This window comes from Gavia stellata, chromosome 35 (assembly GCF_030936135.1).
Source record: "Gavia stellata isolate bGavSte3 chromosome 35, bGavSte3.hap2, whole genome shotgun sequence".
NCBI lineage: Eukaryota > Metazoa > Chordata > Aves > Gaviiformes > Gaviidae > Gavia > Gavia stellata.
Genome location: NC_082628.1, coordinates 293,608 through 321,303, shown reverse-complemented (window position 1 = coordinate 321,303; position 27,696 = coordinate 293,608). Strand labels below are relative to the sequence as shown.

At 48.6% G+C, this 27,696-nt stretch overlaps 1 protein-coding gene across 1 annotated transcript; it reads left to right on the top strand.

Moving 5' to 3' along the window:
• Nucleotides 1-12,403: 12,403 nt before the first annotated feature.
• Nucleotides 12,404-27,426, top strand: KRT80 (keratin 80). Its single transcript, XM_009815446.2, has 9 exons — nucleotides 12,404-12,739; nucleotides 16,317-16,531; nucleotides 21,795-21,855; nucleotides 22,868-22,963; nucleotides 25,593-25,757; nucleotides 26,269-26,394; nucleotides 26,492-26,712; nucleotides 27,077-27,132; nucleotides 27,224-27,426. The coding sequence occupies exons 1-9, from the start codon at nucleotides 12,413-12,415 to the stop codon at nucleotides 27,424-27,426; spliced, it is 1,470 nt and encodes a 489-aa protein (XP_009813748.1). The 5' UTR covers nucleotides 12,404-12,412.
• The last annotated feature ends 270 nt before the right edge of the window (nucleotides 27,427-27,696 follow it).

Genomic DNA, 27,696 nt, shown 5'->3' with positions numbered 1-27,696 from the left:
ATCATAAAGACACTGCTCTTCTCATCAGCCTCGGCAGAAACACTAGTTCAGCAGTAAGAGAACTGAACTTCACCCTGGTTTGCACTATCAAGAGCCGGATGAATGAAAAGCCATTTTCTAATCTTAATTACCGCCATGTAGTACCACTGATTTTAGGTAAGGATGAGCCTGTCTTCCATTCAAAGTTCAAGTTTTCTTTTCTGTACCATTAGCAACCCAGCCAATGCAGGAGAGACTCAGGAAAGCCTCATTTACCTTGCTGCTATATGCTCCCCAGCTCCCAGCGTTGCACCTAGCCAGTTTAGATCCCTTGCACTTACTACAACCCATCCTGCAAAATGAACATTCCCCATTTAAGTCTGGTTTCAAGTCAGGTTAAGTCAGAGCAGGATCCAGCAAAGTCACGAGCAGAGTTTGCTTGTGTTGCTGGGATGCCATGGTAATGCTGCATAGTTTCACAACCACACGGACTGGTAAATACTTCCAAGCCCATGCGAATGACCCCCAGGGATTTGGGTTTGGTAACACAGAGGACACTGTATTGACTGGTTAAACACCCTCTTGGGGAAGTGAATACTTTGACATTGTAACTGCTGTGCTTGGTGTCACAACAAGCCAGCCCAGTCCCTGCACACCCAGGAACAGCCCACTGCTGTGCGCTGACGCTCACAAAGCCGACGAAAGAGTCACAAATGCTAAATCTCTCCATAAACCCTTGGGAAAACAGACCAAGCTCTCAATTCCAGCCCAGAAAGTGCAAAACAAAAACAAACCAACCAACCCCCCAAAAACAAACAAAAAATCAAATATGGTCACGTCCTAATGGAAGAGGAAGAAATCTTCGCAGACAAGCAAAACTGTGTTAAGAACATGTTACTATGCTGATCAATGTCAGCCTGCTGTTTCCACATCTTCTGTCGATATCCCATGGGCTATCTCTTGCTGTGTGGTTACACTGCAATGTTTGGATTGAAAGCTTTCTGGAGCAGGGAGTGCCCTTAGGTTTTGTGTTTGCACAGTGCAGTCCTAGTTTGTGCTTACTGCTCCAAAGTGCTTCAGCAGTGAGTCATAAATTAATTAGTGTCCTAACAACAAGCAGTGTTTTGGTGGTCTCATGATTGGGGTATTGCAAGAGCACGATGGGGCACCCCGGGGCTGTCAGAATGACACTGTCAAGCTGTTATCCTTGTTAACAACACCCAAAAGCAATGCCAACACAGTGGCATTTGCACTGACACCTGCAGCCATAAAACCGCCGTGCTGAAGATTCCCCCCTACGCTGCGCCGTGCTGAAGATTCCCCCCTACGCTGCGATCACAGCTCCCCCTTTCAGAATCGAAGTAACTCTTTAATAAAAATTTCCAGCTCATCAATAATTCCTGCGAATATAGAGAGATGCCTGCAGAGGGAACTTGTTCTCTTACCGTCCCAAATGCAGGCACTGTATGTCAACAACCCGATGCACAAACAAGCCGTGTTAGGATGAGGTGACTATCTATCATGAAGTTTTATTGATTTATTTAGTCCTACTTCCTCTGTCACTCAGGCTATAAAGCTCAATATAATGACGCAGCTCTTCAGCCTAGTATCTCAGCGACAGGAAAGTGGCTTTTCCAGGAAGGCGACGGCTGGCTGATTTGAAGGATTCATTTGTTCCAAAGGTTGGTACCTTGGTACAGTTCATTGTCTTGCAACAGGAACCCTCCTGCTGTAACTCGGGGCTTTACATCTAATTTGAAGTTGTTTAATTGGTGTGTTTAGTTTTCTGCCACTGCCTACTTCTGAAGCACTTAAATGGCTCTCTTGAACCTGGTATGATTCCCCTATTAAATGTTAAGTCACCACCCTCTTGGTCTTACATTGGATTAACTGAACAGGCTGAAATACTCACATCTTTCAGAAAGAAGTGGCTTTTCTGAGGACTTGAAATCACTTCTGTGGCCTCTCTCTGCTTCGGTGCCCTTGGCACATGCATCGGTATGCAGTTTTACACGTGGAAACCGCATTTTGCTATCCACTCTTACAGCCCCGCAGCTGTAACAGCCTCAGGTCTCAATTAGTGCTAGAGGCTGGTATGATGGGTCTCACCTGAACGATACTGTGTCTTCCAGCTACACCTCTCCCTTCTGCAAGAAAGCAGAACAGCCTTAGCATTAAGGGGGGCATCACGGGGACCAGCAGGAATAGCTGGGCGCAGCTTGCCCAGGGTGACAGAGCCAGTTGCTGTAGACCAGAGCCAGTTCTGCCTTAACAAGGCTTCCAGCAAGCTCCTGTTCCTCCAGGAGCTGCATCTCACCTTTCCTCCTCCCTCTGCTCGCTCCGCTGAGGCTGTGAAGCTCTCGGCTCGGCTCCTTGCTGCCTGGCCGCTCCTGGGAGGCTGCCTGCTGCTGGCCGTGTAATCCACCGCTGAGAAACACCTCCTCAAGCTCAGAATTGGCTGCGCTTGTTCTCTTAGCTGAAACTCAAAAAGAGCATCGGTCTAAACCCCAAGGTGTTTAAATAAGAGCACAAAACCACTCGCCAGCACCTCCAGGGATGACTTGGACCCCCAAAGGAGTTGCTGCCGCTGGAGTCTTCCACCCTCCAACATTTTCCAGCTGCTCGGGACAGCGATGTAGCTCCCCTGCCCCACGGATCAAGCCCCACGTGCCTCCTGTCCTGTTTACAGAAGGAGCACTCCACGCTGCGGCTGCAGCAATAGGAACCTCTGCACATTGCCATGAGCTCCTGGACAAAGGAGCAAACCCAGCCCACGCGGATAGGCTGCAGGGATCCTTCCCGGGGACACAGCGTGTGGCGGGGCACCAGCTCGTCAGATAAGCTCTCTCTGCCTGACATATGGTGGAAGCGTTCAAGCTATGGACTTTCCCCACCTCCAGCCTATTTTACATGCACCTAAAGCTGTTTTCTTTCCCCTCTCTCCCAAATTACAAGATCTTATGATTACAAGAAGTCATGAAGGAATAACTATAAATATAGTTATAATTATGTATAATCATAATTACATGGATAATTTTTACATGAAAGTTGAGAGTCACTCCCACAGCGAAAGCCTTAAGGAAAAACAAACAAACAAATTAAACCACTACAATTCTCAGAGTCGAGGTGAAATTGCTAGCCCTGGTAACGCCGGGCTCAGCTTTTCTGGAAACGGCACGTCTCAGAAGAGAATGGAAAATCCATGTTCTGTCCCCACAAAAAATCTCACACAACTTTTGAGCTCAGCCTGTTGAATCTGTTGGTCTGTTCCAGATCCTAACAGCTGATCTGATCTAATCTCTGCAGATACTCACATGGTACAGAGCAGGCAAGCCAGATCAGATCAGAGCCCATCTATCTCAAGCCAGTAATGCAAGCTGGCGAGCCCAAAAATGCAGGGCAATTATAAAGTGATCCTTCCTCCAGCCATATTTCTCCAGCCTCCAGCCATCAGCTGTTTAACCCTTCCCAAGTTGTAGGTTGCGTCTTGACCAGCATGTTTAACTGCTGCTGATGGTCCTCTCTCCCCATTATTGGTCCACTCCTCGGTTAAACTCATCCCTGCTTGCTACAGCCTGCGGCAATGAGATTGCACATGGCATGAGAAGACCTTCCTGTGTTCTTGTTTTAATTAACTCAATTGCAAACTAATGCACGGCATTCAGAGCAGATGGAAACCGTGAAGTCATTTCACTGCAGTCAAGGGAACACCACCAGCTTATAGGAGCTGAAATAAAACTACTGCAACAGTACTCAGCATTATTACAGGAGTTTGTGTGCCTGATTCATGCCTAGGTTAAAGGATAATGCTGCAAAGTGAATGGGTGAGGAAGGAGAGAAACTATCTAGCACAGTCATCAATGAGAAATGCTCTTATCAAAATTTCATCTCATATGACACAGCTTGGGCAGAGTCAATGGCACGATGCCACTTTACACCAACTGATCCTTCACCTCCCAGTCCAGGAAGGAATAAGGTCTTACTTCCCCCAAAATACTAAGCATCCAACATGCCAGCCATCCTAATTCACCCGTGTTTGTACAGCCCTTGGCGCAACGTAATTGTGGACAACGACTGGGTTTCTTAATAGTTACCACAACACAAATAACCATCTTCACCCTGGTGACTACACGGGAACAAAGCTGCTCCGCAACCTCTGGCCCCAGTTACAAATTCCAAGATCTTCTGCAAAATCAAAGCTGTCCAAACAGATCTGTTGCCCAATAAATGCTCCTAAGGAAGAAAAACAACAAAGAAAAACAACAAAGAAAAACACAGAACTGTATGCGGTATTTTAGAGATAAACTGTCCTGCAGGGAGGAAGTACGTGGGAGAGGCAGGAGTAAAACCCGTATCGCCTCCCTCCACTCCCTACGCATGGAGTGACATGTTACCAAACATGTGGCTGAAAATATTCATTTGAACCTTCAGGCCATTGGATTGCAAAAACTCCATCAGATTCAGCGTAAACCATCCTCCTGCTACAGAGGGTGGTTTGTACCAGCCAGGGTTTCCAGAGATGGTTTCTCCTGGAAAAGCGCTGGGGATGTCCACAGTGGGGATGTTTTCCATGTGGAACTGCAGGAATTTAAACACATTCAACATGTAAAAATGGGAGCTTGCAGGATCTACCCAAAACAGCTCAACCTGTGAACACACAAACAATTTTGTGAAAGGCAGAGAAGCAGAAAAGCAAAGGCAGAGGGCCTAAACCAAAGGAGTGTACGACCTCCTCCCAGATGAGTCACTGTCAGAAGAAGAGAAGGGCAAAAAAAATTCAAACGATTAATTTGTTACAAGTATTTTATTAGGGCTATAATCACTAAGCTGAGATGGTTATCTCTGCTTACAGAGGGGCCAATTCAGCTCTCAGGGAGACAGGCATTTTTTCCTACAATTGCAAACATGGGAAATACAGAAACAAGGAGAATCACGCTCCCAAGATCGGGGCTTCAGCACTTCCCGCCTGTCTGCTGTCGCACCAGCCAGGTATTTTATCTCAGCATTTGTATCTCAGCCAGCAAGACACGCTGTTCCAGCACCCAGCTTTTAACCCAAATATGACAGAGTTGGAAGCTTCCAAACGAGAGCCAAAAGGAAGGTGCAACTCCTCCCCTTTCCTCTGGTCTTCTCCCAGCTTGGGACTGGTTTTACAGTACGAGCAAAGGGCAAGATTGCAGCCTTGGACCTGATGGGGAGCCAAGCCCTGGGTGCTGATGGCAGCAGAGGGTGTGGTAGGTCTGTGTCAGGCACCATCATAATCAATACATCCAACGATGACAAGAATAATAATTATCATTATCTTGCACCTGCCCACACTGTCTATGACATGAACGACTCTTTCCAGGTCTGTGGGAGGAGAGGGAAGATCAGGTCCAGCATTGCGTGGAGCTGGGGCCATCCTGATGCTCAGAGAAACCTCCTCCAGCCCCAGCACCCAACTGCCTCATCCCTACACCCACCAGCACCCCAAAGCCACCTCCAGCCATCAGCTCCACTTGCAGCAGGTTTCCATGTTACATGAGTACAGCATGGGAGAAGAGAGGCTTGGCAGGAAAAGGAGAAGAGGAAAAATAGTGCCAAGAGTGAGAACAGCTCTCCATGATGCTGAGGATGCTTCCTTCCCGCGTACCACGGGCTGCACAGCTCCTCAGTGCAGGGGAAGAAGAGCTTTACGCAGTATGAAAAGAGGCGTAAGGGCCCTTCAAGGCAGGACTGAGCTTCCAGATTACCGCGTTCACTAGGTATGCACCAGGCATGAATCAGTCGCGCAGAATTTGACCCCAGGAGTTAAAAATCAGGATGAATCAGATCTGGTACCAGATTTAAGAAGGATTACAGACTTGCTCCTGGGCTTAGTGCCGGCATGGCCCCGACACACACACACACGTGGGGTTGCGCGGGGCTGTCGCGTGGGCACACGCATCCCAGCCATGCCACGTCATAAGCATCCTCGCAAAGCCGAGACAGAGGGAAGCAAGCGGGCGATTCCTCCCTCTGCCTCAAGGTGCTGACTTGGGCCCGTGCCTGCGCCGCGCGCACGCTACGAACCTGTTGAGCTACGCTACAGGGCACACCGTTTGGTGCCAAAGTTTCCCTTGCAGACACGTTGGGACAGCAAGCGGCTCCTGACCGCACGCTGCACTGCTAAGAGGAGGCTCCAGGAGTGAACCGGCCCCCGGGGGTAACCCAGCACCAAAACCACGCACACAGCAACTGCCCCTTTGCAGTAATTCGAGCACTGACCGGGAGCAGAGCGGGCTGTGCCCTGCACCTCTCTGCCTGTGCTGCGGAAGGGTTGGGTTGCATCATTTGGGAAGTATGCAGCACGACAAACCACCCCAGGAAAGCTGTGGTGAGGTGTAGGCATGGCCGAATGCCCACTTTGTATTTATTCCAGAAAGGTGTTGATGGCACAAGGCAAAAAGTGGGAGATTGAGATCGAATTCACATAAGTGGCCACATAAGCTCAGACCTTTTGCCTGATGATTTGGGCACGTGGCCTCTGAAAAGCACAGGCACAAGGCAGCCACAAGTGAGGGGGTGTAGAGGCCCTGTTTCTCCAGCACAAGGAGCTCCCACCCCGATCTTTGTGGGATCCCACTGCAAACTGTCCCCCAGTTTGTCCTAACACAGCTGCCGCATCAAGCGGTGACACCATCCCCTTCTCCCATTCCCACCCTCACCATGCCCCTGCTCCCAGCTTGCGGCTCCCACCTGACGACAAATGCAGCGGGAGCCCAAATCCCTCTCCTCACAGAGAAAAAATACCCCCAGAGACATGTCACCTCATGTGCCATCCCTTAAATTTCTGGGCTCACTCCTGCTACCCTAATTTTTGGAGAGAAGCCGCTGCAGGCTGGCATTGCTCTGATCGGCCACCAATCCCCACCTTGGGGCGAAATGATCTGTTTCTGCAATTCCCAATGCAAACATTCACCTTCTAACTATTGCTTTGATGTCTTAGGTCTTTTTCCCCCCCCAAAAAAAAAGATCCCAGTGTGTTTTAGCCTCAGAACCTGCATGTTGCAAAACAGGTAGATGGCCTCATAAATATCCATGCAACCTCATTAAGAGCTAAAGGTTCTCAGTACCCACTGAAACACAATACATCATTATTTATGCTGCAAACCATGTGAGAATGACACACAATGCAGAAACAAAATGCCTAATTAAAGGTGACACAAGAGCACAGATCCAGATCATAATCAGAGTGGTGGATACTGGGTGCTGCCTAAAAGGAATGAAGCCATTTGCTCAAGTGTGGATTGAGAAACACCAAGCAGTAAATCCTCACATTGTGCGTCTCATTTATGCTCTTTTTAGAAGCAGGAACGTTGAGAAAGGAGCAGCCATTTGCCAAAGTAACAGGACAGGTTATTAGACAGGGAACTGGCAACCTTCAGGCTCCCAGCATAGCTCAGAAGAGTGGGCTCCAAGAGTGGCTGACACAAGGACAAGTGGGGGTGACGGACAGCCGAGAACAGACGGAGATTCATGGACGTTGGGATAGCCTTCAACTGAGAAAATAAAGCAGCGGTTTCTAAGATGAAGCTGAGTCCCTTTATTTGGGAGATGATACGATGCGGCTGCCTGGGGGAGATCGAGCGCCCAGCAGCTGCTTCCCCAGCCCTAGGCAGGGACGGTATCACCCCGCCTCTTTGTGCAGTGGGAAGGGAAGAGCCTGCGGCACCCCAGCAGAAACAAGTGATGTCACCACCACTTAATTAGTCCTACTTATTTTTTTTCAATACCTGAAATTTCCTGGAAACTACGTGAGCAAAAGCGCAGCAGATGGGTTGGAAACCTTCCTGAGTGTGAAGCAGATGTGGGCACGTCCTGTCCTGCCTTCCAAATCCTTCTATAAATTCTTTGGAAGTGACATCTATTTTGGGGGAAGTGATTTAGATGGCAGAGTTGTCGCTCCTCACTGCTTCACCCAGAAATCGAAAAGGAGGAAGGAGGGAAGGGGGGTGGCAGGAGGAAGGGGATGTGGATGGCTCTGGGCAGGCACATAAAGGAATGAAAGGAGGAGGTGAGAAAGGAAATGTGACACCAGAATGGTGGATGAGCATGGAAAGAAGGAATAAGCGAGAGAGAAGGAAAGAGCAGGGATGGAGTGGAGCTAGGGAAGGCTGCAGAGCTATCCCCAACTGTCCCCCAAACCAGGGTCCACAAAGACCCATAGTCTGGGGTGAAATTCTCCTGTCCCCAGCCACCATGCCCGGATCCCAGCATGGGCAGGATGGCTACAGCGCTTCCCTCAGTGCTCATCCACTGTCCCCCAGGGTTGGGAAGGGTCAGACAAGGAGAGCAATGGCAAACCACATGCGTACCCAAATTAGCATGCAGCCCTGTGGTCACTGGCGTGTCCCCGGCTGTCCTACCACAGCACTGGTCTGGGCATGCCTCCAGCCCAGCTCAGCACCTTCCCTTCTCCACCAGGCACTGCAGAGATGGGCTGAGAAAGAGTCCTGAACTAAGGCGTCACTGCAATCAAAGCCCCTCACCATAAACCCAGCTCTGGGCAGCATCGCTGGCCTGTGACCCCATATAATCAACCTATCTCCAGCCTAAGCCACAGAGCAGGTAAATGCCTCTCCAGTCACAGGATAAGGGCCAGCAGCCAAATTTAACAAAACCAAAACAAACATTTAACAAAACAGGCCCTCTCCTTACATTTTTTTTAAACCTGAAATGTACTCGGTGGACTGAACATGGGCCACGTACCTGTGGCCACAGTATCAGCCATTCCCCTGCGATGTGTCATTTGGCTTAACATGCACGGTTCCCGCTCCAGACGCTCCTCGCGTGCCTGATGAGGTTTAAATAAGTCCTGCTGACCCACTCATTAGCTCCGTGGCTCTCTGCATCCCTCAGCCCTGTCTCTGTCTTGCTTAACCTTAATCATTCGGATTCCTTGGGGCAAATGCTGATTCGTTGTTTATGCTTCATACATTACCCATACTTAATAAACAGCAATTACTTATGGAATCTTGATAAATAAATTATTCTACTATGCGTATACACATTGAGCCAGTAACCCTAAAAGGTGATTTTCCAGATGGCTGGGATAAATCTCTGCGTATCAAGGGAAGGGTGACAAGACTCTCTAGGTTTGACTGCAAAGGTTTAAGTACCCCCAAGCCACCCTGTGATGGTTTAAGCCACCCTGTGCCCATCCCCAAACCTCAACCTACCAAACAACCACAATGCAAACTCAAAGCACCACGTTGCCTTGCTCCAGACATATCCAGAATGGGAGATCCAGGGCCCACTCAGGATCTTTAGATAATGATGACTCCATCCAAATAGATCAGGAGACAAGCTAGACCAGGCTGCAAGGACACAGGCAGCAACACTATGGGAGGAGGAGGACACAGCGGTTTAGCTGGAGGTGACCGGACCCTTCATCGCATCCTCCAGAGCCTTCTCCACCTTCCTCTTGTCCCCATGCTTTTATAGTTTGTTTTGCTGTGTAGCCAAGACGACTGGTGCCAAATCTTAAAGCCTGATTTTGAAGACCAGCCCATTCCAAATTGAACCAAATACCTGGCCAAGGAGGAGCATCGAGAGCATCGGCAGGAAGGGAAGAAACACCCTGACTCAGCACTGCCTCTCCCACAGGGCAGGGAAGACAGCAAGGGAGAGAAACATGCAGCAAGGCTTTGGCTGCCACTGTGTAAAGCAGCCCTCCCTTCTCCATCCTTGAAAAGACAGCATGGGGTGACAGGTTTCTGCACTGCTAAGTGCACCTACGATACCAAAGAGGAGTATTATTTCAGCACCAGGCCGTTGGGCATTGCCGTGCAGCAATGCCTTGGCTAGACTGAAATCAGGGTCCCCCTAGGACCCAGCATCACGAGCAGCAGTGTCTCCCCTTAACGGGGCAAGCTTGGATCCCACCTCATCCCTCCGCCTAGCAGGTGGAACAATAGGAGCTTCAGCCTTGGCACCCAGAAAGGAGAGGTTAGAAAGCAGATTAATCCTCTCTCCGCAAGCTCTTCCCACACATCCTCACATCACCTGCCAGCAGAGATGACCACTCGCAAACGCTTTCCTTAGAGGGTTATTGCAAATTATACCCATCCTTCCGGACAGAGGCAGGGCTTTGAAAAGCCTTGCTCATCTCAGAGCAGAGTGGCCCCAATGCTCCCACTGGAAGATGGCTTTCCACCCTGCCTTTCCCAAGCATTAAAGGCAGCTTTAATCCTAAGCCATCACTCTTCTGCATCTTTCTGTGGCAGAATGATTCGGCTCCTCCCTCCAGCACCTAACAGAGAGGATGTGGGATATAGTACACGATGCTATACAGGAACCAGGACTCAAAAGGCACCAAGCAATGTGTTACTCTCCTGATCACCAGGAGAAGTTTTTTGTGCCATTCTGCACTGGGACATGCCATTACAGCCAAAGTAGATATCCTCACAGGCTGGATCCAGTGTTAGAAATTTCATTTCAAGGAAAAAAAAGTGGGGGGGAGAGAAAGGATTGATACTCAGAGGAGAAAGGAGTAGGGATTGATGCTCGGGCAGATGTGGTTGCCGATGCGATGACCAGAAGTGCTTTCTCTGGGATCTTGCAAAACATAATCGTGCAATATCCCACCTACCTCAGTGCAGAACACTGCTCCCAGCCGCTATTAAATTGAACTAGCCCAATTTCACCTCTATCTCCTTCCCTCAGAGCGATCATTCCTAGGGAGCCATCACAACTGCCCTCAGTACCAGATGAAGCAAAAAACCTGCCAGGTGACCCCATGACCTGATGCTAATCAGAAACGCTGATGTGCCTGCAACCACAAAGCCACAAGCGAGCAGCCCACAATGAGATAGATAATCTCACCTCAGCTTGCAAGAGCCATGAGCTTTGTCATCTCCCAGCCATAAATTTTGTTTTAATCCTTAAAATAAACTGTTAGGATTAAACTGAAAAGTCCTGACTAGGATCCATTGAGTGAGAGACTTGGTATTCAAATGGATCATCAGAGGAAACATTTTCCCTGGAAGGGGTGTTCTGGTAAGATGGGCATGCCATGTGAGAGCACACTGTTCTCGGCAAAATATTGAAACTACGCTTGAAGAAAAGGTTAACCCTACTGGAATGGGTCATCTTCCTTCTGAAGTCCTTCTTAAGACAGAAACTACTACATCATCAGATACGTTTCTTGTTGAAGCAGGTCTGTGACAGATCCAAGCTTTCTTTCACTTCACTGGCAGCGAAATTCCCACCTTGTATTCCAACATGGGGCAGAACCAGACTGTAAAACAGCAGCTTTCCCACAAAATGGAATTTCTCAATTTTGGCCAGAGAAGACCATCGTCCTTCCTGAGAATGCTGCAATGCAATAGACAAAAAGAGGCAGAAACAGGTACTCTTCCGTCCTGACTTTTCACATGAGAAACTGAGTTAAAGCAGGAAAATGCTTTCAAGAAAGCCATGTCCAACATTGATTCATACCTAGGTCCAGACAGGTATTTAAGGGCGTGCCACCTCAGCAGCCTAGAATTCATTAAAAGACAGTGGTTTTTGGTGTCTCCAGTGCCAGCTTTTAAAGGGCTTTCAAGGAGCGGGAGCATGGCGGTCAGAGATGGACTTGGGCACTTTTGAGATCTTGGTGTCTAGAGGTTTTGAAGGTCTCCGTTGTTGTCAGACCAGATGACTGAACAACCTCAGGACTCTTGGTCTCCACACCCAGGGGTCTCAAAACCAGACCTATCGTCCCTAAAACACTCAGAGCACCAGAAGCTTCCGTGATGTGCCTGTGCGGTCAAAGGAAGACAATGAGCACCTCCAATCACGATGAGCTTGAGACGTGTTACCAAACTCCTACCCTTAGCCAATTCAGACTCTTTATGATTTTAAACACTCCCCCACAAAAAAAAAAAAAAAAACCCACACAATTCCTTCCTGCAGATTTTGGCTGGAAAGCAGCCAGGGGCTGAACCCAAGCTCCATGCGCCAAGTACGAGTGCAGCAGCCATGCTCAGAACCGTCCTCCCCGAGCCTGCTGCCGCCCAGCACCTTTGATTGCCTTCTTCACCATTTAAGGATGAGGAAAGCAGCTGCTTGGGGCCCAGCGAATTACCTGTGAGTGATTTGTTTTTGCTGCGAGTGCCTATGCCCTCACCACACAAACAAGCTCCTGAAGAAAGGAGGGTACAGAGAGAGATGAAAAAAAAAAAAGCCAACAGGTTGATCTGGATTACATCAACGGTTACACCCTCCTCCGTTTAATGAACATAGGAGAACAGGTGCTTGTAATTCATTAGCCAACCCACGAGCTGAGGAGACAGGAATTAAGTCGACCAAACTCCTCAGCGTGCCACTATTCTCCTTCCCTTTGAGGCAGCAGCAGCAAGAAAACTTCATCTCTTTTTTTTCCTCCCCCTTTCCCTCCCTTCCCCTCGAGCTGCACAGCCACAAGCTGAGCATGACTAACCCTTGCAAAGCCTTCACCAGTGGCTCCCTCTCCTCTTGGGAGGTGTCAGGGAAGATGAGCAGAGGAAAAGCAGCTAGCCCGTCCCCGGATTGCCTGGGCCGCTGCAGTCCCAACGGGGTGGCCAGCAACGGCTATGGCTCTCTCAGCCTCCACGGAGATGGCGGATACCGATGCTCCTCTTACCCCTCCTTCTCCATCGACGGGAGACTCCTGGCCCCCATGCACCTTGATATTGACCCTGACTTCCAAGCCGTGCGGCAGCAGGAGAAAGAGGACATCAAGTTGCTCAACAACCAGTTTGTGACCCTAATTGAGAAGGTAAGGTGAGCTACTGAGGACCACAGTGCAGCACAGGGATGAGGATGGTGGTGGGGAAGCAGACACTAACCAGTCTCTCAGGAGACTTATGAAGGCCTTCAGCTAACCATTGCCAGGCTCTGAATATTAGGCTAATTACCCAATTAGTTATTCCTTCAGTGCTATCTGTTTTAATAAGGGTTAGCATCATCTCTAGGGGAAGCTGGGCCACATCTGTGGTCAACAGCATCAGGCAGCCTGTGCATCTCCTTTACTGTGCCTGTCACCCCGTGGGTCGCTGGGGAGGGCAGAGAGCTCTGCCCTTGGGGACCCTGCCCTGCCTGAGCAGCAAAGGCAGGGCCACGGAGGCACGGGGCCGGACAGAGCAGGCCTTGGCTCCCCCAGTGGACAAACAGCCATGGGCGGTGACGCTGATTAAGGCGGCAGCTCAAATTCTTCTCCAGCTGCTAAAGAGAGCTGGAAATTCACCTCCATCGCAATGTGGTGGGCAAGGGAGACCCCCCACCCACCTCCCTCCTCTGTGGTTTTTATTGCCGGGGTTGCGTGCTTAGCCAAGAAAGTGTCGCTTTCATCTCTTAAGATCCATGAGAAGGCAGAAGGTTTTCTCAAAGGAAAACAAGTCATCTAGCCGAGGCAGGTTTCTGCAAAGCCCTGGTGCTCTGTAAACAGATGGTAATCTCCTAGGAGGATTGCTTCACTGCAGTCTACAATACCGGCACTCAGTGCCAAGCTACTATGGCTTGGGATTTTTTTTTTATTTTTTTTTTTTATTTTGTTTTAACTCTACCTCTAAGAGGACCTGAATTCACACTGGGAAGGAGAAGGGCGGGGGAACCATCTGCCATAGCATCTATCTAAACCGAAGAGTTGTGAATCAACCACGCCTACATGTGCAAACAGGCGCACGGCCGTACCAGGGGGCTGACCCTGGATGGAGGGGCATGGCAGCCTCCATGTCTGTGCTTTTCCAAGCGCGGATCTTGGCAATGTGAATTTGGAGAACCCCTGGTTTGGAAATCACCCAGGTGGGTTGTATTGCACGTGCTGCAGGACCGGTCCTTTGACTATCCAAACGGATAGGTCAGGGTTTGTGTGGATGTTGGCCCTGCTCGGAAACCAGACCTCGGAGGAAAGGGTGGGGGTAGGGGAGAGGGGACAAGACCATGCCGTGACAAGATGTACGTGAGCCAGACCACATGCACTAGCCTATTCCGTGCAAACAGGGATGGAAGAAGTGAGAGAGCCTCCAGGTTTCCTGATAAACCCAATCTGGTGGCTTGCTGATAATGTGCATTACAGGGCCTGGTGGACAGAAGATACAAACACCCCACCTTAGTTGGGTGGCTTTGACCTTAGTGCTAGCAGTTCCTGCATTTAGCTTTGAAGGCTGTAGCTTCGAGTGGTACATCAAGTGGCAAACTTCAGCCATCCGCCTCAGGCCCTCATTCCAGAGGAAAGTAATGACACTTCCTTGTCAAAGAGAACTTGTCTTTTTAATCAGGAATTCAGATGGTCTCAAGCCTGAGTGGCTAATTCCTCAGATAATTGACCACACTAACTTCAGGAGTTTGCTGCTGATGGTTTTCTAGCAGGCTGTTCCAGATCTGCCAGTATTTATTTTCCATCCAGATATGTCCAGGTGGAAGACAGGGAAAAGCCAAGTCATGGAGCCCCTGTTTGAAGCCCTACCTTTAGCCTGAGCAGCACAGAGGTAGAGACCTCCAAGGACAAAACTTTGGTCACTTCTCCTGTGCTCAGGCATGATTTTCCAGGAAATGAATCCAGATCTGGGTGATTCTTCTGCTGCAAAGCTCATGTTAAAAGACTATGCAAGGAAGAATTTCTGCTAAGAGGAACGCTGTATAAGAAGCCAAGATGTAAGCAGTTCAGCCCGGTGGATGGGTATGGTTTGGGAACAGGAAAGAAACTGAAGAGTTTGGGGGAGGGAGAAAAAGAGCAGCTAAGGTTAAGAGCAAGTTCAGGAACTGAGACTTCATTTGAGGGTCAAAGATGGACTTAGAACAACAGCCGACACATTCAGTCATTTACCATCCCAGCAGCAAACAGGGAAGCTGCCTTAAAATGAGAGGCTGTTCCCTACAGCCAATGCCACAGGTTGACCCCAGCCCCGCGGAGGGATGCTCTATCACAATCCCTGAGATGCCTCAGATGGAGAGAACAAATGGCCCAATTGGCTCCTGGTAGCCCCGGAGGCTGCTTACTTGTGCCACTTGCAATGCCCCTTCCCGGCTCCGCTGCAGCATCATCCTCTGGTTCTCAGCCTCACGCACGCACAGTGTGCCACTCTGGTTTTGTGCCAGGACAAAGCAGCCAGTCAGCAGACTGAACTGCTGATGGGATGTCTACGGCCATGTGTTAAGATATCGGGAAGAAAGGCTTAGGTCTCTAACAGTGAGACCTGGAAGATCCCAACGCTTGCATCCCTTCTGCTGAAAACTGACTGTGAGCGTCGGAGTGCTTTTGATTTTCTTGGCTGCTCTCTGCTCCTGCTTCTCTCTCTCTGTTCAGACAGGAAGCATTTTGAGAAAGATGCTCTCTGTCACCATGTGCATCTGCGCAGCGGTCAGCAGCTGGGAACTCTGCCTCTTCAGGGCACTGAGGCTGCTTCGGGCCACAGAAAGTTAAAGTCAAAGCTGAAGGCCAAGCAGAAAGTCTGAGAGCATCTGCACCCCACTGCTCACACCGCACAGGGCACAGTATCACCACTGAATCATCCCCGTGATAGAGGGGAGGACACTGTTGGGGGCAACTCACAAATCACCAGTCAAAACGCGACTGAAGGAGTTCAGTTTTGTTCACAGCGCAAAAAGAGAGAGAAGTAGCAATTAGGTAACTAATCGAAGTTAGCCAAGAGCTTTGACGATGAACACTGTTAAACACTGAGCATTACTGTTAAGATTGTGAATATTGGGAAAGAAGAGTGCCAGATTCATCAAACGGTGGGTGGATAAAAATGCAATGTCTTCTCTCTCAAGCAGACAGGCACACGCACGCGTCGGCCTCACGTGGAGTCTGTAATTATTTTGCTTATTCTCTGGAGTTCCCATAGGCCTTGTGTATGTTGCTTTGCAACACAAACCAGGACTCTCGTTCACTACTCAAACTTCACCATGGTGTAATCCTACAGATTTGAGAGGAGTTATCTCTGTGCCACTCCAAGGTACTAAATCTGACTTTCTTTCACCCTGGCCATGCATGACCTGTGGTGGATTTTCAGCCTTTGCTTCAGTATGTTCAAAAGCAAAGGGGAGTAGCATTGAACAGTTCTTATTTCTCAGTGACTTAATAAAAGATGCTCATTTATTTTGATGTGAACACATTCTATCAAGAAATTAATTAGTACGTAATGTGTAAAACTTACAAAAGTCCCTATAACCCTCAATTCTCAGGCCTAATTTTCAGGGGATTTCTCGTTCTTACCTGGAAATCTCTGCTGATTCCAGCAGCTTCTCACTGCTCTGAAGGTCTCCAGGTCAATGTCTCCTGCCCTGCCAGGAGCAGTCAGCTTTGCTTTTGGCTGTTGGTGTTACTAATGTCTCTGAAACCTCTTCTGCAGGTCCAGTGCTTGGAGCAACAGAACAAGATCCTGACAACAAGGTGGAACTTCCTGAAGGATCAAGATAATTCCCACTCTGAGTCGGACATCAAGGCCATTTATGATCAGTACATGAGCAAAATGAATCAAGAGATGAAGGCACTGAACTACGAGCAGGAAAATCTTGAGTCAGAGCTGACAAAGGTCCTGAGCACCATGGATAACTTTCGAAGCAAGTAGGTGTCTAGCCTAGCTGGGTATTACAAGGGGGAATGTGTTCGCAAGGTATCGGTTCAGCTGCGTGCATGTGGGATTGATTTAACACAGACAGCCTGTTATTCCCTGGAACAAATTCCTAGTTTGGTGTGCACAGAACAGTGTATTTGGGAAGTTAGCATCCTAGCCTCTTCCTGATTAACTAGAGATGAAAGGAAACCCATAAAAAGCGAAATACCAAAGGTTGCAGGGCATCTTAGAAATGCCTCAGGCCAGAGAACAGCTCTGGAGAACAGTATTATCAGGAATGACAGCCACTAAAACAGAGAAATATTTATTCTCCACACTATCACCACAAGCCAGAACTTTCTCCCCAAACTGTTTCATGGATCTAGGCTGCTTAGTATTAACAAACATCCCTTCCTTTCCGCCTTCACCCCACAACATTTAACACACGATTCTGCTGTGACCAAAAAGTCAGACTTTTTCTGTCAAGAGTTTTTCTGGGTAAATATTGAGGCAGCTGAAAGTTTAAGGGAGGACCAGCTGCCACGTGCTTATCGCTGCTTTTGCCAAGATCTTTGAGATCTTCAGATAAGAGCATTTGAGATGCACCATGGCTCATTCAAGAAGACAATGCTTTTCTTATTATCGGTGTCATTTGCATACCACAGATGAATCCACAATTAGATACTTTCCCTTATGGTTACACCCATCTGCCTACACAAGATCTCTGGAGTCTTCCATGCTGATTTATAGCAAAGAGCCATGTATGGGCACTGTCAAAACAGAACAGTGATGCTAAGGGACCACCCCTCCGCTGGCACTGACAGACATCACTGTAGTAATAGCCCAAACCTGTTCCTGATGTACGAAGTGATGCATAAATAATAACAGTGCCCTCTCCAGAGAGTTTAGCCCAAGGATCTTAAAGCTCTTTGCAGGCTTTGATTAAACCAGCTACTCAACGTGTCTGCAAATTAGGGGAAGGACCGATACTTCCACTTTACAGACATATTAACGGAGACACAGCAGTTAAATGTCTTACTCAAGCTCATGGAGTAAGCTGGTGGTGGAGCAGGAACAGGAATCAGGAGTTTGGGTCTTGATCTTATGCTGAAATCATTATGCTCAGCCTTCTTCAAAAAGTGACGCACTGATACCCAGGTGCCTAGAAATCCCTAAATTCCTCGTGGTGGGTGTCTGTCTGCTCCGTATTTGGATGTTGGTTTCACTACAAGACTTGGGCACACCGATGCTTGCTTTGCTGACAGGTAGCAACCCTGAGCTTGGATCAAAGCCACAATATGGATTGTGCCATTTATTCCCTGCCCTAAGAAGATTAAGACATGTCATCCCTCTCTGGAGCACTGGGTCTTCCTTGCATTTCCCTGAGGAAATACCTGCTCTGTGGCCCTGCAGTTACAAAAGATACTTCCTGGCTTATTCCCTGACAGTCAGGAAAACCCAGATAGGAAAATGGTTGGGCTGGTGGAGAAATGTCAGATCAGTCACCCATATCTGCTTTCAGTTTGTACTTATATTTGTACTCAGTAATTGCCTCATTAATTGCCTATGCCTGGCACTTCATTTTTTTTCAGCCTGATGCCTTAAGGATAAAGGTTCTTGCACAAACAGGCTGTCTGTGTGCTTCCCCCTACCTTTTGATTTGCTCGGACAGTTCCTACCTAGTTGGACAACAGGATAGACATGATAGGGATGCTACAGCCCTCAAAATTAAAAAGAAGAGACTGACTAGAGGAAGAGGACCCACCCCACACCCAACACACACAGAGGATAAGGCTGCAGCATGTGCACATGCACAGTATTAGACAGCAGAAAATCCGCAACGGGCACCAGCTTATGACTAGCCCAACTATCGGTCTTGAGAAGAGTTCCCGCTTTGTGGGACTATACAGCCACAGGAAAACAGCCTTCAGAAATGACACTGCTCCTCAAACCACTTTTCCTTCACTTGCGGAACCTTCCCCTTCCGCCTTCTCCCATTTGTGAGCTGCAAGGCACAAGCCCTGCAAGGGGTGACCTAAGCAGCAAATAAGGCAAAACCCACCCTGTCATTGGGTGCTGTTAATATCCAAAGCCAGTGCAGGTGGATTTCTGCGACAGTGGCAATCCACTGTGCTGCTCGCAGCGGTTAGTGATTCACGGCGAGAGAACTGCTGCTTCTGCTGAGCCTTCTCCAGGCAGTGATCCAACCCTGTCCTAACCCGCAGTGGCTCCGTTGAGTCCTGCACACCGCCTTTGAGAAGGCTGCCTCAGCCCAGTTGTTTTTCTGGAGCAAATGGTCTGCCTAAACCAAGCAAATTTTGGAGCCTTCCAAATCCTGTGGAGGTTTCTTTTCCCAAAGGAAATTTTTTGGGAGAGGAGAAGCTAATAACTTCACTGGCAAATTTAACTGGTTATGTTCTCATCCATGCTGTGGCACTCCAGATGTAACATGCCATGCACGCAGTGACCACCCAAGCAGGCCGCTGCCCAACAGATCACTTAATGTGTGAAATCTGCCTGTCGGTGCCCCTCTGTAAGGCCCTAATTTGTCTGTCTTCTCTATCCAGGGACTGCTTTCCAAAAATCATACAGGAGATTTAACTAGCTAGGACACTTGCACCTCCTTCTCAAATTAGCTTGCCATTGAGCAGCAATTCCAAACACAGAGAACGATAGAGAGGGGACAGGGAAGTGGGTTGGAGGCTGGCACAGGATCTCAAACCCTGCTTTTTTAGGAAATCAAGCTAAAAAAATCAAATACCGAAACATACCCGAATAGGGATGACAGCCCAGAGGTGCATATCTGCACAAGTGTTTGCACACACAAAGACCCATCTGAATGAGAAGGCAGGGAATTTTTGCCTGTGCTGACCTACTCTGGTCTGGCACTGGGGAGATATTGCAGGAAAATATGGGGCATACAGCCCTTAGAGGATCCGTTTCTGAGATCCAGGGGTTGTGTTAGTCCAATCTTGCCACCTGAAGACTAGATAGTCAACACTCCCCTACCTTCAACCTCTGCAGTTGGTTTTCAGCAACTTCCTGCCCTGTTTCCTTGCTCCACAAGAGGAAGATTGACTTAATTTCATGCCACCAGGCTCAGATCCATCCCACCACCGTATCTTCACCCTAAAGTAGTCTTGAAGGCGCATCCAGAGAGGAACATAGCCTGCCTGAGATTTGGTTCACCTCTGATTTTGCTTCACTGCCTATGGAAGGAGCCCAAGGCGACCAGACGCCTGTCTCAAGTGTGTCTTAAGTGCATAAATCGAGATGGGATGGATTTACGCCTTAATGCATGACTGCTTGAGGATTATCTCTAAGGAGATAAATGCTGTAATTGTTTGTGGAATGCTCCATCCCCATGTGAGTCACCTCCCAGCCGACAGGTCCCTCCGGAGCCGTGCGGTGAGCATGTTTGGCTGGCTGGGCCTGCTCTCTTTCAGTCAGGAGTGTTGTTTGTTCAATATGCAAGATTATGTCAGCGCCCGGCAATGTGTGAAGCTGCTTCGGCAGGCTGGGACAGACTGGGATTGGGCTGAGATGCAATGAGGATGAAGGAAGAGTGGCAGGCTGTAATTAAGCTCAGTACCTAGTTCCTGCCAGCATGGCTAACATTCCAGCTAAAGAGCAGAGAAACCAGACAGGTAAATCTCGTTAGCCACGCTACCTGGCCTTATAAAAGCAGGCAAGGAGAGAGTGAGTTTAACAGCATGGGGGTACCCAAGAGGAACCTCAGAAGCACCTAATTGTAGAGCCTGTGCCAGTCAGATCCCCCCTGTGCCCCCCACTATCCCCTCCATGGAGGGAGCAACAGCTCCGGGGAGCTGCTTTTGATATTTCAGGTCAGCTCCTGAGCACAACTTACCCCTCTGCCCTGCAATGTGAACGCCTGTGCTGCATTCCCAATACCTTCTCCTCCTATGCACAGCTCCTCTTTCTCCTAAAGGTTTGTACAACAGCAGGGAAGGCTCTCTAGTGTAACTGGAGTGTTGATGCACCAGACCACCAAACAGAATATAGCTGTCATTCCTGATTTTATCATCATCGCTCTATTACGAGATGCCATTTTACCTCATTCCCAAAGATCTCAGCCTTCGCCATACTAATTTGGTGACATCTATAAGTAGCACCGAAAGGTTTAATTCACAGCCTGGAAATGCTATGAGCACATTAGGCTAAGAGGAGCCTGAGGTATCACAGAAGAGCTGGGAAGCCACGACCTCCCTGAGCACACAACCTGCTCTGGTCTCAGCAGAAGAGCCAACACTCCCAAAGCATGTCCAGCAGCACAGTGGGAGATACCAAACACCCATCACATAATGCTCCTGCACAGCAAATGAAGCAACGGATGCTGGTCACACACCAGGCCCAACAGAGACTCTGTGGCTTCCTGGTCAGATACCTGCTTTTAGCAACATCAGGGCCAGCCACGTGCTCGTCCCAAGAGCCAACAAGGGTTGGTGTAGTCCCTAAGCTACCTTCTTCTGACTGCTGCTGGCCATCAAGAAATGCATTTGCCCCTGGACTAAGTCTTTGCTATCCTGGTCCTGCCTTATCAAACCTGTTTTTAAACACCTGCGGGGTTGGTTCCTCTGCTGGGTATTTAGCCATCAGGACTCCACCCTATCCCATCTGGTTTTTGTTACCTTCTGCTCTGTGGGCACTATTTTCCATGAATTGCTTTGCCAGGTCCTGTGTTACTTCGCAAATTGTGCTATGTTTAGGATAAGTTACAACACCAGTCCAGTATTCTCAGAATTTTCACAAACCAAAGCTTTCTCCCTTGAGAAGATTCTCAGACTCTGGAAATGAAACGCTGAGGATACCTGAAAGAAACAGAAGAGGAAGGCTTAGGGTGAAAATTTAGGAGTCTTTGGGCATGCAGCTGGGTTTCACAGAGAATAACTCACCACACCCCAATTCTCCATGCCTACTCTCTCCTTCTGTGGCAAATGTGAGGTAACCTGAGGTTGCTTAGCCCTCAAATTAAATTAGAATTAAAGCTACCTCCTCTCTACTCTGGGGCTCTTCAGACTTAAAGCGCTCATGGTGTTACTACAGAGCAGCTGGCATGCGGCAGCTTGTTATCCTCTCTCTTGTCCAAGATGCCCACACCTAAGAGGTATCTCTCCTTACTGTCTAGCATACGTGGGAGGTGGAAAAAGCGGAAAGCTTTGATACCAACACTTTTTGGGGCCAGCAAGACAACCTTAAGCATCCCAGAGGCTTTCACCATGTGCAATTTCTTACTGCTTTTTTCCCTCTCCTCAGATACGAGGATGAAATTCGCCTCTGTAGTGGCATGGAATACACGTTCATGGAGCTCAAAAAGGTCAGTGGCAAGAGAAACTTTTCATCTGGACAGGCTCTACACCAGCTCTGCGTAGTCACAGAAGAGCCTGGAGGTGGTCCAGGCTCAGCTAAGACAGTTCAGAGCTAGCTCGGGACTGAGTCCTCCTACCACAGATGTTTTGTGGGGTAATAAGGTCTTGAGGAGGACGGCAGAGTGGCCAACACAGTCACCATTTCAATAGGAAAAGTACAAGTGCGCGTGGGCCACTTGTGGTTACAGAAAAGCCCCACGGCTCTTGGCGGAAGCGCCTGGGGGTCAGACCATGCCTGCACCCAACCACATTGCAATTGCACTGGCCAGACCTGGCCTGGAGGGGTCTGCACCCCAGGACCCTCCGAGGCAGCACCTCTCCTCCCCGGCATGTGTTCTCTCAGAATGATATCATAGGTTGGGAAAGGCTGGAAATCGATAAATGTGTTTGCTTTTGTTTCCTGTCGCATGGGCACACCCTGTTTAAACATCCCGCCCCAGAAGTAGCTGTATTTGAAATCAGCTGAAATGGGAAGCTTTGTGCACAGCCTTTACATTATAAAAAAAGAAAATCCAAGATGCCGGCATGCAGGGTATTATTAGACAGAGGAAACGTTCTCCGCAAATGATCATTATGGCTAATTGCATGTTTTCCCTGACACACTCATCAGCCAGTAAGGGCAGTTCTGGTGACTTTTGTGGATGGCATCAGAGTTTTCAATAACCTGTGCTTTTTGTGGTGAACAAAAGATGAGTGGATATGGACCAGCCCTGCCTGTTTCCTTCTCCACCCTACCTCATTTGAGACTTCCACCGAAGCGCTCACCAAAAAAACAAACTTGCAGAGGAAAAAGGTCCACAGCGGAGCCTCCCTACTTGTAGGGCAGGAGAGCAGTTTCACAAGTACCTGCCAATAAATAGCAAGCAGGACGCTTGCTGGGAGAGAGGTGGCAGTGGGAAAGACTTCTTGCTACAAACTCAAAGACAAACTACTCATTAATATACTTTCCACCTCCTGCAGGATTTAGATGTGAGCACCTTGCACAGAACTGAGCTGGAGGTAAAACTCAACGGGCTCCAAGAGCTGATGGATTTGAAGAAAACCATCTATGAGCAGGTAAAAATGCAATCGGGAGAGTGGCCCTGGCACACGCACAAGCTACTATGCAAAAAAATGGCATTTTTGTGGACAGTTCCACTACAGACAGGGCATTGTTCCAGATTTACACCAAATTAGAGCTTGTGCAGGGGAGTTGCGTGGTGTTGCAGACAACTATTCGACAGCTTAAGGAAGGGTCTCATGAGCTAATCCTCTTTCTTTAACTAAACTAGCTCCATTTTAAATTTGATCAGGATGTTCCTTCTGCTCCACAGCTACCGCAGGGAGGCTGCTTCAGCGGGTCTCCCCTCTAACACGGGAACCCCCACCTAACTCTGGAGCTGGCTGGTTTTGGGCTCAGCTCCTAACCCCCACTGATAGCATTTGCCTTGAGACCAAACAGCCCCAAGTCATGAGCGAGCTGAATATTATTTTATTCAGATGCAGAGGAAGGGCTCACAACAAAACAGGACAAGCCATGGTGAAGCCGAGTGAGGTGCTGGATGCTCTTTAACACAATCCAACATACTCCATTTCCTCTTAAATGAGAAGTGCACAGTCAGGTATGATTTCACCAAGGGGGGAAGGATACAGAGTCTGCAGCCCTTCAGCCAAACCCAAAGGCTGCAGTGTGTCTGTATCTACTCAAACCAGGTGAAGCGATTACAGCCACTTATTCAGAGCCTGTAAAATGTTACCAAGCAGGCTCAGCTGTGTTTTGGGAATACTAATGATTTGTCTGAATTCTACCAATACAAACAATTAAAATGCTTGACAGAGGAATGTTAACATTCCTTGTGGGGAAACTGAGGCACAGAGAGGCAGAAAGACCTGCATAATATCAGAACTGCATTAGAACACATGCCCTGCCTGCAACTAACCATGAAGCCTTACTTTCTCTAAAATTATAAGATTATTCCTGGTGCAAGGCAATTCACAGGGGTAGCTGGAAATCACATCCTGCAGTGAGGATCATCTTCTTGAGCTGATTTCCTCCCGGTTCCACACTGCTGTCCTGGCAAAAGGCTGCATTTTTTTTTACCCATGCTTCATGCAAAGAAATTACCCTCCACCTCTCTGCCCTCTCCTCTCAATACCTTGTCTCCAGGTTAGTCATTTTCTCACCTGTACCTGTTGATTTGACTGACATCAACGTATAGCCACACATACCCAGTGGAAGGGCAAATGAGGAAAACTTTGCTTGACAGCTTTGCTCACAGCATGTTGGTATGAATCAGAAGAAAATCCCAGCCTCAATTCTCATTAATAAACCACCAGGTTCTTTTTTTTTTTTTCTCCCCTGGCAGAGGATGCTCAAGTATTTGCAATAAACATGCATTTTCTCCTATAGCTATTAACCTGCTCAAAGATTAACAAAGAGGCTCAAGGATTAAACACCAGTGGGAAAAAATACACTGATAATCCTGGTCTTTGGAAGAATGGTGGGGTATTTTTCTGCTGTTCATGAATTACCATGTCAGGATGCCCTTTGTTTCCCCAGTCAGGGGAAGGCAAGGCAAATAAGGTATACAAACGCTTCTCTAAAGAGATTAGAGCCCTCAGCACAAAAGGGCAGAACAAAACCATCAAGATGAAAGGTAAGAGATGGGGAGAGATGTATGCTGCTCCCTTTTAACACTGGTGTAAATCAGAAGCAACTGCAGATATGCTGATAAGAGTGACACCGCTGCAGGAACAGTCTGAGACTGGGGGGAGCTGCCAAGTGAATGTGTACACCATCTGCTCAACATCAAGTCATGTCTTGCCTGGATACAAACCACCCAGGAGTGCAGTTTACAGGCACGGATTAAGGGTCCTTTTTAGGTTCACGGAGGGGAGTCTGCATTCATCATTGTTTGGCTCCTTTTTCTAAAGCTGTGACCGAGTCAGCTATCAAGAGCAAATATCCCAGTCAAGTGGTACTGCAGCCTGTGTGTGCATGTTCCTGCTTCCCCCACGCTGGCTTGAGCTTCCCCAGCATATCAGAACAGCTCTGGGGAGTGGAATAGGTCTGTTGGTGATGCATGTGTTCAGAGAAGGGTCCTGTTTCTCCCTTCTCTAACTAGACACAAAACAGACTATAATAACACAGTGGCAGCCACAGCCTCTCTAGATACTGAAGCAGAGGTCAGCAAAGGCATCTTTCTAGCACCACCAGACTGCAGAATGATTCATGCTGCCCTATTTCTTACCCAAGACACATATGCCCGCCAGCTGAATATTCACAGAATCACTAAGGTTGGAAAAGACCTGTAAAATCATCAAGTCCAACCATCAACTAACACCACCATGCCCATTAAACCATGTCCCACAATGCATATTGATAGGTATTGAAGCATGATCATCAATTCAATTAACCTGCTCTTGATGCAGTACAAATGCACTATTTTGTCAGACTCTTACCAGATTGTTATCCAAAGAGCCCAAAACAACACCGTAGCCCAAGTCTGGATGTTATGGAGAAAATAATACCAGCTTCCAAACTTCAGAGACTGAAAACCTAGGAAATCTCACCATCTCCACACTGCATATGAAAGATGCTTTGCCTAGCTAAGGCACAGCAGGTCTGCCAGAGTTCAGCTCTCTCCTGGCTTGTAGCTTGGTTGACTACTTGATATCTCAGTCCTATTTTCTCTTTGCTATTCAGGAACTCGAGGAGCTGCTGACAGAAATTAAGGACATTTCTGTTGTACTGGGAATTGACAATGCATGCAAACTTGATCTGAGCAGAATTGTGGAAGAAGTGAGGGCCCAGTATGAAGCCCTGGCTCTTCGGAGCTGGGAGGAGGCTGAAGCACTTACCAGGAGAAAGGTATTTGTCTTCTTATCTGATGGATACTGGGGAGAGGCAGAGAAAGAAGAAGGAGAGAGATCAGCCTAGAAACTACAGGAATCAGCAAGGTGTGGAGAGACAGACTATACCTGGGAACAGAGGGAGGGACAGGGTGCTAATCCAGATCAACTCCTCCTAATTCAGGTGTGTAAATTAGTAGTTTCATTGCTCTAGGCTCTCCATACTGTCAGTGGAGAAAGGCAAGGACATCTCCCAGTGGCAGCTTGTCCCATCTAAGATGCAAATGACCTTCCACTGGTGCGTCGGCCAAACAGAGCAAGAATGCGATTAACCCCAAGAGACAGTGTGCTCTATACCTGGCACAGCTACGGCCAGAAGCAGATATGAGAATGAGCCCTAAATCCTTCCACACACCTGCTATTTTTCCCCATTTTGGTGGTTTTCCTCAAGGGCAGTGGGAATCCTCACAGATTCCTTTGCTACAGGAGAGGAGCCATGCAGATAACCCACTCTTCCATCTCTCCTGCAGCTGACTGAAGGAAGCACCCAGTCAGGCACCTACGGGGGTCACCTCCTTGACAGCCGGCGGGAGATCGCAGACCTGAACATACAGATCCAGAAGCTGAGGTCCTGCATCGTGTCCCAAAAGAGCCAGGTGTGTCCTGGGGTGGGTGACAAAACTCTTGACATACAGGTCTGAAACTACAACACACCTAACACCTCCACCACCCTTTTCCCATTGCAACACCCAGTGCCTGTACTTAGAGGAGCATATCAAAGAAGCAGGAGAGCATGGCGAGATGGCCCTCAAGGATGCCAAAGCTAAACTGGTCAAGCTAGAAGAAGCCCTACAGAAGAACAAAGAGGATATGGCTCATCTGGTGAAAGAGTATCAGGAGCTGATGAACATCAAGCTGGCACTGGATGTGGAGATCCTCACTTACAGGAAGCTGATGGAAGGGGAGGAGAGCAGGTAAGCTGGGCTTCCTTGTGCCTGAAGAGGGGAAGGGATGCACCCAAACACCTAGGGACAAAGCAGACATTCCAAGCTTTGAGTCTGGCATTGATCAAAGAAAGAACGAACCCCACCACTGCCCATACAGTTCAGCCCTGCTTCTTGCTCTGAAGTTTTCCTTAGACTCCCCGAATTGGAGGGTTCCAGCACTTCTCTAGATGATGCTTTGCCCAGATGCTGTTGAGTTAGCCTTCATGATCCAACCATGCATTTGGCTCTACCCATGTAGCCCAGCTCACATAGGCCAAACTCCAGTCCTCTGTATCTCTCTGGCACTGCAGAGGTTAATGTGTGTCCTCACACTCTGTCCTTGCTTTCACAGCATGGAGCAACCAATACCCACAGTCGTCAGCACTGTCCACTCCAGACCAAAGCACCGTAAGTGGTTTTATTCATACAACTTGGTAAAGCAGAGTGCAAACGAAAGGTTTCTAACCTCCCACCGCCTCATTCCCTCCCACCCCTGCAGTTTCTGCCAGCACCTTGAGAAACTCCAAGCTGTTTGCAAGAGGAACAGGCAGCACCAACGGTGAGATGAAGCCAGATGGAGGCAGCACGAAGATACTGCTCTCTAGAAGCCACAGTGACAGCGCAGCGACGGGTGAAGCAGATGCCTTCGTCAGCGGTGCCCGGCCAAAGCTCAATTCCCTGCCCACTGAAGAATGCTCCTAGGAGAAACGGAGCCCCACAGCATAAACACAAGACCCGTTGGCAGCTGTAGCCAAATGAGGTCAAAGCACTTTCTCCTGAACTCAAGCCAATGTCCGAGGGACAAAGGATGAGAATCCACTCCAGGCTATCTCCTTTAAGTTTGTCTTTACAGCATCCCAGTTAACATCTCTGTTACCAGTTACAAGCAGAAACCAACCCAGGATTTTAGACTCTCCCATTCAGATACCCACACCAACCTCTTCCTCTCTAGGTCTGCCTCCCCAGAGGATT